This window comes from Parambassis ranga, chromosome 4 (assembly GCF_900634625.1).
Source record: "Parambassis ranga chromosome 4, fParRan2.1, whole genome shotgun sequence".
NCBI lineage: Eukaryota > Metazoa > Chordata > Actinopteri > Ambassidae > Parambassis > Parambassis ranga.
The window spans coordinates 10,447,587-10,459,556 of NC_041025.1; the positions used below are offsets into that span (position 1 = coordinate 10,447,587).

Sequence of the window (11,970 nt, forward strand, 5' to 3'; positions counted from 1 at the left end):
TATCAGGCTATGAATATTTAATATTAATTATTAAAGGTTACACTACCGAGCAGTGCATTATTATTCAAATAAACAAGTAATTAACATAAACTATTAAGCAATTACACATCACTGGCTGTGAGCAAGGTCCAGGGTCGCACTCCATCATCAGATTTTCAGGAATTGTTTATGTAATTCAGCAGGTAGCCTGTAGGTGGCAGCACCGCACAAAACCCCATGTCGCTGCCTCCCAGAGAAGAAGAAGAAAAATCCATATGGTGTGTGACGTAATCTCTTCCTCATAACCTCCATCTTTCGCTACCGCATGCCTGTGTGGATATTGGAGCAGGTTTGTTGTGATAAATGTGGCCTGCGTGAACTGTGCGGTGTTTGCGGACCGTGTGGTTGTTGTGTTGTGGTGGAAGCGGAGCCGTCGGACTGAGCGGTGCTGTGAATCGGCGTGTGTTCACTCTGCTGGGCCCTGTGTTGTGTTTTCATCTGTGCAGCTGCTAACCAGACACTGACAGACAGAGCAGGCTGAGCAGACTGTCTGCTGTCTGTCGCCTTTATTGGTTTGCTGTGTCAATAAGGCGTGATTTATGTGCTGTTTTGTTATCAGACTGTATGTTTTTAGGCAGCTGTTACCTGACAAGGCTGCTCCAGCTAGCTGAACGTACCTGACAGGGAGTACAGCAGCATGCTTGTGTTGAAGCTAGCTACACAAAACATTTATTTTGTGTTTTTGTATTTGTCTCTCCTAGGTGAAAACATGAATCAAGAAAAATTGGCAAAACTTCAGGCCCAGGTGCGGATAGGAGGAAAGGTACGCTAACACTAAGGAAGTGAACATTGTTTTGATTTGGAGGTGTCGTGTTTTGTCGATTTTACTGATAGTATCTGATACTTTGCTTGACTCAGCCGTGCCGTGATGATTAGGTAAGTGATTAGCTGATCATATTAATGTTTTTTGTTATTGTTGTTGTTGTTTTTCCACCAAAATCTAATGATATATAGGTGCAATTGTAAAATGTTGTTGCTTTTTTTTCTCTTCTAAACAAGTCAGATATTTTTTTGGATTGGGACTGTTGGCTTGACAACACAAGACATTTGAAGACGTTGTCTTGTGTTTGTGGATAGTGAAGAAAAATGACCAGGAAATATTAGATGTGGTAGTAAAATAATAATTATTTGCATGGCGATTAAAGGTCTGATTGGTGTGTAAGATCTTATATTTTGTGTTTGGTCTCAGGGCTCTGCTCGCAGGAAGAAGAAGGTTGTCCACAGAACTGCAACAGCTGATGACAAAAAGCTCCAAAGTTCACTAAAGAAGTTGGCCGTCAATAATATTGCTGGAATAGAGGAGGTGAGATCCGCTCAAATGTCACACAGATTCATCCATATGTGGTCATGTAGACCAACCTGCGCTTGTTTCACATGTATCTGTGTCTTGATGGGCAGTGTGCTCAGTCTTCCTTAAGATTAAATGGCCTCTTCTCTTCAGGTAAACATGATCAAGGATGACGGGACTGTGATCCACTTTAACAACCCCAAAGTTCAGGCCTCTCTGTCCGCCAACACCTTTGCCATTACGGGCCACGCTGAGACCAAGCAGCTGACAGAGATGCTCCCTGGCATCCTCAGTCAGCTGGGAGCAGACAGCCTCAGCAGCCTGCGCAAACTGGCAGAACAGTTCCCCCGGCAAGGTGAGTGTGTCTGCAGCGATAAAGGCTGTTCAGGCTGTTGTCATGTGACATTGTAAGAAGATGTGTGTGGAAAAATATTTAGCAATCATTTCATCTGAAGAAGAACAGGGCAGCCGATTCAAATATTGAGTGTTGGTGACTGGTGTTAAAAATACCCCTAGCTCAGATGGGAAAAACATGCAATATTGATCTTTTTCTGCTGCTCCTCCTCATCTTTGTTTTTTTCTGTTAAAGGGACAGTTCACCCCAAATTAAATATTCATTGTTTCCTTTTTACTGCAGTGCTGTTGAAGTTAAGTTTGTGTGAATTGCTGTCTGTGGGTTTTCTTGATGAGCTAGGTCATCATTTTTTCACTTGTATGTCTTCAGAGGTTTGAGCACCACAAGCTGAGATATGTTACACTGGAACGAAAGCAGAAATCTCTGCAGCCATCACTGAAAACCACCAGAACAATATCGCATGAAAAATATGAATACTACATACTACAAAATACATTTTATCTGTACCTTCAAAGGTTTTTTTTCAAGTACATTACCAGCATCCCTAGAGAGAAGTGTATCATTTTCAACCATTTAAACATTTAATACATACCGGTACTTGATGTCATGGCTTAACATTTTTTTAAAAACTCTTTAGTCTCTTTAAATTGATTGAGGAAAATACAGAAAATCTCCAGTCTATTCCTTTATTATCTGTCATTTGATAGCCGTATGTAAAGCTAAAATATGTCTTTCTTGTGGGTTCCTTCTCAGCTCTTGACAGCAAGGCTCCAAAGGCAGAGGACATTGAGGAAGAGGATGACGATGTTCCAGGTATGCTGGTTATTTATCTCAAGCTGTAACAGAAATGACTCTATACACTTTTCTTTTCTATTAAATGAAAATGTTTCTGTGTAATAAAGTAACTAAAATATTGTGGACAGTTTCCCTCCAGTGTAACAGTAAACAATGTACTTTTGTTTTCCTGCAGATCTGGTGGAGAACTTTGATGAAGCATCAAAGAATGAAGCAAACTGACACACGTGTGGGTCGGGTACACATGGACTGGACTGCATTGAAGCCAGAAACCTTCCTCTGTGTTTTTAAGTCTCAACATATCAAACACTGTCGCCCCTCCAACCAATAAACAATCCCAGAGACTTTTCTATTTACTGATGACCCGTGGATATCCAAGTCAGACTGACTCATGCTCTTAAAAAAAAAATCCCTTCTGGTAAATGGTTCAATCCCTTCACCACCTTGTCAGTCGTCTTCAGGATTACAGTGGTCATTAAAACAAGTCTTAAGACATTTTTGTTTATGACACAAAATAAAGGTGATTTAACATTTTGTAGATAGTGCTGTGGTCATTGGCAAAGCTGGTAAATGCAGTAAAGTAGAGGATTTTATGCAGATTTGAATAGAGATGTGCTTCTGATTGGATGACAGCTGGCATGCTGAAGGTCCTGCTTCAGTATGACAGGCTGCATCAGGCTTGGATGTTCATATTTGGCGTCGTAGCTTGGCTCGCACGCCGTCCTGCGGGCTGTGTACAGACCGCAAACTGGGGAGGGACATTTGTGCACACCTCTTGAGTTTCTTCAAAGAGCTGCAGAGAGACACGGGGGAGGAGGGAGATCACACAGAGGGGGGTAGAGAGTGGAGAGAGGAAATCATCCCATCCTCCGCTTGTGAGCAAGGCACTGCTGCTCGAGTCCATTTTCCTCTGCTCTCAGATGTAACAGGATAAGATGCTGAAGTTCTTCTCTGCGCGGGATGACGAGAATGAGAGCCTTCTGGGAGCAATAACTGATGGTAAGAAACCACATCCAGGCTTTACGCTCCCATTCATCGCCTGTGCGTTACAACATGATGATACTGCGCGTCTGTGTTTGTCACAGAAAAATGCTGAAACAGCATTTGGCTGCGCGCAGATTGTATCATCTGCGTGTGTGCGCTGCGCACATTACTGTGTGAAGGCAGGCTGCGCACATACACGTCTTCTGTAAAGCCTCTAATAAACACAACCTCAGTGAGGTGTCCTGCTCGGTCTGATGTAACGGTGTGAGTGTCGCATTGCCGCCGGCCTCGGTGCCTTGGAGCGGATTAAACATTTGCACGTGTGTTGTTGAATGCGTCACTGTCCCGGGAAGCCAGAGAGCGCTCAGACGAGCGGATCGGTGCACCGTGCAGCCTCGCTGCTTGTTTCGGGGAAATCTTCAAACGACACCGCCCGGCTTTCTGCGTGTGTGTGCGTGTAAAAAGGGCTGCAATGCAGTTTAGCCTGGAAAATTAGTTATTTAATCCGTTTTTGAGGCACACACACACACACGCATCTGTTTGTGTGTAACAGCTTGCTGCCTGTCCTGAGTTATAACTGTTCATGAATGGCTCAATGAAGCCAAAGTCCCTTTGCAGCCTGCTGTTAATTTACAGAGAAGCGCATTGAAGCTGTAATTGGCTGCATGTAAAGGAGAACTGAATGGAGACCCTAAGGCATCACACACATGATCACATTTACACACACACACACACAAGTATGAACACAATTTCAACATTGATCTAAACTCAAATTATTTGATTCTAAATATAATGTATGTGAAGGCACATTGAATGGTTTGATTTGAAGAGCCTGCAAAGATTTTCATCTGCAACATCTGTACACCCTTAATGTACCAGAACCAATTAAACACAAAAACCACCATTGAACTTTTCATTCTCTTGGGAACCAGCAGCTTGGTGGTATCATCCATCACTCCTGTAATTACCGCTGGCTGCCCGCATGTCAATACTTTAGTCAAAACAATATATATATAGTGTGGCCTGTTCAGCTCAGACACACCTCTCAAGGACGACCGCACACTAATACCGTCTTCACTGATGATTGAAAGCTATGAGGTGTGAGCACATTGTATATAATGGCCACTTAGCACGTGTGAACAGAGCTTCCTCACCTAATGAGTCATTATTAGTGAGCATGCATGCATCATGGTGTGTGTAAGCGTGTGTATTGATGACATCATTATGCCTCTCCTTCAAACAGATGAAGGTGACAGTCCGTCTCTCCGGGACACCAAGCACCACTGGCTGAACAGGCCCTGCCTCCTGGTGCTCCAAGATGAGAATATGTCCAAACCTGTGCTGGGCTGTGGACAGATCAGAGCAGAATCTCCATCTAAAGCGGCCTCGGGACCATGTGAGCAGAAACCATCAGAGCATCCAGGCAAAACTGCTTCACACTCTCAGCTGGAGGAAGGCAGCTGCACTGTGACCAATATATCCACATGGGGTGAGAGGGAGTCCTCCAGTCCCCTGGTGCTGAGTCCTGCTGAAGCTGCCTGGCCAGGTGAGGAGGCAGAGGACAAGAAGCCCCAGGTCCCTCCATCCAAGGAAGACTCTGTGATAGAGGAGAAGGAGCTTGAAGAAAGTGGGCTGGAACAGCAAGAGCATCCATGTGGCTCAGAGGCAACATCTCTTTCAGATGAGGAAACACATGGCAGGGATGGCAGTAAGGTCCAGAATGTAGCAGGGTGTCATGACGGAAATGAGACAAAGGAAGGGGAGGGAGCTACAGGCGAGTGTGCAACACCATCTCTGGATCCTGATAATGATTCACAGATGAGCCCTGCTGGCATTTTGTCCAAGGATCGAGGCACTGTTCTCGGGGAGGTCGCTCCAGTGTGGGTCCCTGATGCTGAAGCACAGGTCTGCATGAAGTGTGGGGTCAAGTTTACGTTTACAAAGAGGAGGCATCACTGCCGTGCATGTGGGAAGGTAAGGAACATTTTTCCTCTGGGATTAATACAGTATCTAAAAAAAAATTTCAACATATTCTCTCAAATTTAAAGTGAAATTAGAAGTTGACAGTTGACGTGTTGAGTGAACTGTGCTGTATATGTGTGCCTGTCCTTCTGTGGTGTGTGCGTGTACACGTGTGTGTGGTCAGGTTTTTTGTGCTCTTTGCTCCAATCTGAAGTTCAGACTTACACATCTGGATGGCAAGGAGGGACGGGTTTGTGTTTCTTGTCATTCAACCCTCATCAAAAGTGAGCACACCATTTTTTTAGATGTTACAATCCAAAGCCACAGTTGAAGAAAAAATGATTATACTTAAGTAGTCTTCTCCTCAGGGACACCTCCGAGGGGGAAAAGGAGGGTGTGGTTTGCAGATGAAATTCTAACCAATAACCAGTCAGAGTCTGCTCCAACCACACCAGTCAGAGGACCCACGTTCTCACCGCTGATGAGGCGAGCAATGGGCGGGCCTGTGAGAAGCCCTGTGGGTTCACCACAGATCAGAAGGACCTCCAGGCAACAGGGGACCACCAACAGGGTAGGTTTACACTCTGTGTGACACTATGGATAGACTGTCAGAGAGTGTTTATACAGACAAAGAGTTATAGAATCACAAATATTAACCATCAGTACCAGGATTCAATCAGAGACAACAAAAATCTAGATCATTTAAAAAGGCTTAGTCTGTGTAGTTTCAGTGCTTTTGATTGTGCATTTGTAGACGTTTGTCTTGCCAGAGATTTGGTTTAAACGTGGTCCCCCCACCCCTCTGCCTCCCTCCACCCGTAGGAGGCCTGTGGTCCTTGCAGCTGGGGCACCACAGCCTTAGTGAGCAGCTCTGCCAACCTCATTCCTCTGGAAGGGCTGCCTCCTATCCTCACCTCCACAGGAGTCAAAGGAGGTGAGAGCAAGTGTGGTTTTGTGTCCTCTAGGCAGTGGACAGTTCTCTGATGAAGAGCCAATAGAGTATTAGAAGGAGGACAGTCATTAGAGATCCATGCTTAATAAAATGAATTCATCATTTTATGCTTGTGTGTTCATAAATTTAACCACATGCTGCAACTGTTAAGCCATTGACCTCCAAAGCTGCCATTTCACCTGTGCCCTGCAGTGTTATTTTGTCCATCTTGTGGTGCTTAAAGCACAAAGAAGAAGAATCTTAACACTAATTTGTGTAAATGTGTGTTACCTTTTCAACCTTTGACTTTAAAGTGCTGTTGTGCCTGCATGATGATTACTGTCAGACACCTGCAAAACAGCCTCACAACCTTGTAGTAAGTGACCCAGTACTTTGTGCAAATGTTTGTAATTGCACCATTAACATGCTGGGTTCCTCTGCTGTTACTGTAAATAATAATGTGGGCCCTGCCTTGCCTGGTTACACATCACCATCTAAGAATAACAGCATTAATAAAAGCTACCTGTCTCTGCATCTAATTTAGAGCCACGCTCCATTGTCATTAATCCTCTCACAGCTGTATATCTTATGATTTCATTTTCAGGCATGAATCTTTAATGAAGCTAGTTCTCTGAAATAAAACGGGTGTCTTGTGCAGCGTAAAGGATGAGCAGCTGTAGAAGTTTCTCATGGTTTGCTTTTCAGACTACACTGTGGAGGAGCAGCCCTCTGAGATGCTTCTCATTCAGGAGTTGGAGAGTGGTCGTCCCAAACCTCTGGTGTTTGTTCTTAATGCTAACCTGCTTGCTATGGTTAAGCTCGTAAACTGTATGTATCTTTTTTTTTCATTGTGTACAATAAACACCAGCGAGAGAAACGAGCTGAAGACTAAAAGGTCATTTTTCTTCAGATGTAAACAGGAAGTGCTGGTGTGTGACAACAAAAGGGATGCACGCTGTGGGACAGGTGGAGGTGGTGGTGCTGCTGCAGTGTCTGCCTGAAGAGAAGAGCTTCCCCAAAGACATTTTCAGTCACTTCATCCAGCTGTACAGGGACACCCTGTCAGGTCAGGGCCACACATGTTAACACATGCAGTCATATGTAATAACAGTGGATGGACCGTGTCCAACACACACCTTCTCCCCTCATGTGTTTCTGTAGGGAAGGTTGTGAAACACCTATCCCTGTCCATGTTTGGCAGAAGCTTCTTAGGCAGTAAGGAGCATGCAGGTTTCCTGTATGTCCGTTCCACTCTGCAGTCCCTTCAAGGTCTACCTCTGCCGAACCAGCCCTACCTCTTTGGCCTGCTGGTCCACCGGGGGGAGGTGCCCTGGGCCAAAGTCTTCCCCTTGCGCCTCATGCTGCGACTGGGTGCTGAATACAGATGTGAGTCAGATCTTGCAGCCACACCTTAACATACCTCCTGCTTATTTGCTTACTTTAATTGTCTTTTTTCAGTTTACCCATGTCCTCTGTACAGCGTTCGCTTTAGGAAGCCTTTGTTTGGGGAAGTAGGTCACACCATAATGAGACTATTAGTGGTGAGTATGGCATTTTGTATCAGGTCTATAACTTAACAGACACTGATAACCACTACTCTGTCCTTTAGGATTTCAGGAATTACCGTTACAGCCTTCCAATGGTGCCGGGGCTCACTGTGGATCTAGAGGCTCAAAGAACATACATAAAGATACCGACCTCTGGTTATAATGAGGTAAGACTGAGCCTCTGACAGAGGTTATGTTAGAGCATATGTATATTTCTTCAATTGTTGTCCATCCCTCTCTGCCCACATTAGCTAATGAAGGCTCTCAATAAGTCCAATGAGCATGTGCTGGCCATAGGGGCATGCTTCAATGAGACTGCAGACTCCCACCTCATCTGTGTGCAAGCAGACGATGGCCAATACCAGACCCAAGCTATCAGTATCCACAATCAGCCACGCAAAGGTAACAAAGATCACAAAAACATCAAGACGTCAGACTCTGAAGTCAATGGCACTGTTGTTTATGACAAGAAACCCCAAAAAACTGATACCTTCATCGTTTTGAGTGGTGCTATGATTCCCTTCAGGGATTAATAAAGTAAACTACACATTACACACTCAATAGTTAAATAAATCAGTGTGGAAGCGAGCAATTTTGATGTTGTAATGCAAAGCAGAATCAATCCACTACTTCACCAGAGAGAGAAGTAACTAGAAACTAGCACCTAACAACGTCATGCTAACACACCCTAAGCCACGGCTCAGTGAGTTCTTACTTAAGCCTTGTGTCCTCTTTCCTATCGAAGGATGAGACTGGACAGTGTATCCAGCAGTGTATATAGATATTTATGGAGTCCAACATATCACTCAGTTTAAATCTGAATTTTAAATCTTTTATTAGAATATAAACTGTGACATGAATAGAAATGTTGGTTTAAGTGATAAATTCAAGTGTATTGCTACACTTTCATTCTTACAGCACTAGGTGGCAGAACATGTTAATGTTTTGTTACTGTAAAGACAGGGCTGTCGTTTTCCCCCCTCACAGTTACTGGATCATGCTTCTTCATATTCAGCAGTGCGCTGAAAGCGTCTGCCGGATACCTCGCCAAGTCCAGCATTGTAGAAGGTAGGATATCCACCCAGACGGACGTCCAGGTTCACCTTTTTTTTTGTTAAATCTTTGTCCTCACAGGAAATTAATTGTTTACATCTTTTTAAACAGAGCATCCCTGCTTCAAAACTGGTTTATTCAGAATGTGTTGATCTTTGTATGTGTGTGTGTCTGTGTACATTTTAACAGATGCGTGTGTATGTGTTGATGCATGTGAGTGTGTGTGTGTGTCCATTGGTGTCTGTTTGTGTGTGTTTCTCCTGTATTGCTGTCCCCTCTCTCCCAGATGGGTTAATGGTGCAGATCACTGTGGAAACCATGGCTGAGCTCCGCCGGTCACTACGGGAGATGAAAGACTACACTGTCACCTGTGGAAGGATCGACCAATCAGAGAGCCAGGAGCTTGTTTGTGTACAGTGGGTGGAGGAGAAATGCACTGTGAATAAGGGGTGAGTGTGTTCACCTGTTTGAAGCTCATGTGGCTCTTGTGTTCAATCCAACAGGACAATATAACGTCATTTAAAAGAGCAATTCAAATGGTGCCACTATAAAGTTATTAATAAGCATTCTGTTGTAATCAATTTGTACACATACAATTATTATTATTATTATTATTACAATAATAACAATGTTTGTCATCTCCAGTATTATCAGCCCCATCGATGGGAAATCCATGGAGTCAGTCAGCAGTACCAAGATGTTCCAGAAGTCAGAATACAAAGAAAATGGAAAGATCATCCGCTGGACAGAAGTAAATATGATGGCCTGATTAAAGTATCAACAAGTCCATATAAAAACTGCCACCTCTATCCTCTCATGTGATTGTTGTGTGCAGGTCTTCTACCTGCAGAGGGGAGATCATCCCACAGGAGGAGTGACTGACTCTGCTGAACACAACCGTCTAACAGAGCGGATGGCCCGGGCTTTTTGCTTGGCCCTGTGCCCACACCTCAAACTGCTGAAGGAGGACGGGATGGCCAAACTGGGGCTGCGTGTCACGTTTAACTCCCAAGAGGTCTGAAAGCATTAAACAGTATAGTTCAAAATACGATATTATAACAATATCTTCAATATAACATCAATTAATAATAATAGCCAATATGTCCATATGATAAATCATTACTTTTGTAAATTCACTAAAATGTTGAGTTTTTGCCTTCTGTGAAAACAAAGCATACACTTCATCCATACAAACTGTGGACTATAAATAAAACAAAATAAGAAAAAAGGAAATTGGTATTGCTGTAGTACACATTCAGGTTTCACATGCTCTTTTTACCTCACCTTAAAAATTAAATTAAAATAATAGTCAAGGGACTTTTTAATGTAACTTAGATTATATAAGTGTATAATTCAGTCTCCTGTGAGTGTGACTATTAGGACTAATTAGTGGCTGGTTGTGTCTTTTCAGGTGGGATTTGTGGCTGGAAGCAACGGGCAGCCCCTCCCAGCTCAGTACCTCAACGCCCTCGATAGTGTGCTGATCCCCGTCATCCACAGCAGGGGGCGCAAGAGGGGTGACGAGCCCATTGTAATGGAGCTTATCTTTTACATCCTGGAGAATGTCACATAGTGCACGTGCGAGCTCACACACAGACAGACACGCACCACACTATATTATCTTCTTAACCCTGGCCGCAGCTCTGTCTCCAGAACTTCTCATCAGTGTGGCCGTCATTTTCAGGGCAATAAAAGCATTCCAAGGGCAAATGGGATCACGTCCAAGGTCTGCATCCATCTCATCCATCCGTGGCTGGAGGGGTTTGGACTGACTCCATCCAGCCACAGACAATCTGTCTTCGCATGAAAACCTATGATGGACCATCAGATCAGGGTGTAGCTCCTGCACTGTAGTAGCAACTTCATAGCTTGATAACATTCATGTCACACTGTTCTAATAATATGAGAAAACCTTTAAAGTGGGAGCTGGATTCAGCCCCACAACCTTACAGCAAAGAGAAAAAGAGAATGACTTGAAGTACTGTATGTAGTAGATGTGTAGCAATCCGATGCACCCTGAATGAATGCCTGAAGAATGTTTTCATACTGGATGTATTTTAAATGACTGCTCATGAAATGTATAATGTCAGCCTGGAATTAAACTTGCAACAATAACACAAGTAACTGTCTAATCCCCTGGAACCCTGCTCTCCTACAGGTGTCGTATGACCATTTTCTATTTTATAGTTGCTCATAACTTCATGGTGAAATCTTTCACTGGCTTTACAACCACAATGACTGGCATCCAAAAATGTATAGTTCTCACCCTTTTAGACTTTTGGTTGCTCAATTTCAATGTCATGTTTAGAAACCCGACCACTTAAAACTTCCCAGTGTTTCACAATACCAATGATTTTACAAGTCTGTTCTCTAAATTATTGCTGCCATCTATGGGTCTTAGTTTTGGGGTGTTAACCTCTAGATCTAAAAGCCACTGCTTCTGAATGAACACCCTCCACTGGTTAAATCTATTTTCCTCTCCTTAAAATCCACATAGCAAAATGCTTTGCAACATTGTGTGCATAATAAAAAAAAACTACAAATGCTACAAGAGCCCAATACAACCATCCAGCCATCCATCTTCTGAACCTGTTTTGCCCCTTTTGGTCTATTCCAGCTATCTACAGGTGAGAGGTGGGGTACACCCTTGACAATCACAGTCACAATGCAACCAAACATAGAAAGTATTTTGACACATGCATTCTGTATGTTACATCTACATACACAAACACTGTATGTTTCTAGAAGACTGCAAAATTGATTTAGATTGTTTAAACTTATTAAAATAATAAATGAAGGAGGTTAGAATATTTCTTTACCACATTAAGAAGTAGCAACCTCACTATCTTTACTCAAAGCTTTTTAGTGTGTAATATACAGGTCCATCATCTTTTAAAGTCCCCTGAAAAATTTGTGAGTACATTAGTTTCACATTTGGTTGTGTTGTATTTGCAGCGCATGGGTTGGATGTTTTCATTTGCATGCATATTCGAGTTAATGGGAGTCAAGCTCTCAG

The 11,970-nt window shown here is 43.3% G+C and overlaps 2 protein-coding genes across 2 annotated transcripts; both read left to right on the forward strand.

Annotated features, from left to right (window-relative positions):
* Nucleotides 1-212: 212 nt before the first annotated feature.
* Nucleotides 213-2,833, forward strand: btf3l4 (basic transcription factor 3-like 4). Its single transcript, XM_028403598.1, has 6 exons — nt 213-328; nt 741-802; nt 1,229-1,342; nt 1,481-1,682; nt 2,436-2,495; nt 2,653-2,833. Exons 2-6 carry the CDS (start codon nt 749-751, stop codon nt 2,697-2,699), a joined length of 477 nt encoding a protein of 158 aa, XP_028259399.1. The 5' UTR covers nt 213-328; nt 741-748; the 3' UTR covers nt 2,700-2,833.
* Nucleotides 2,834-3,321: 488 nt separating this feature from the next.
* Nucleotides 3,322-11,043, forward strand: zfyve9b (zinc finger, FYVE domain containing 9b). The gene is made up of 16 exons (XM_028404868.1): nt 3,322-3,476; nt 4,705-5,435; nt 5,608-5,707; nt 5,792-5,994; nt 6,246-6,372; nt 7,060-7,182; nt 7,265-7,420; nt 7,516-7,740; nt 7,813-7,895; nt 7,964-8,068; nt 8,153-8,303; nt 8,889-8,969; nt 9,241-9,403; nt 9,600-9,705; nt 9,790-9,969; nt 10,366-11,043. The coding sequence occupies exons 1-16, from the start codon at nt 3,413-3,415 to the stop codon at nt 10,525-10,527; spliced, it is 2,760 nt and encodes a 919-aa protein (XP_028260669.1). The 5' UTR covers nt 3,322-3,412; the 3' UTR covers nt 10,528-11,043.
* Nucleotides 11,044-11,970: the final 927 nt, after the last annotated feature.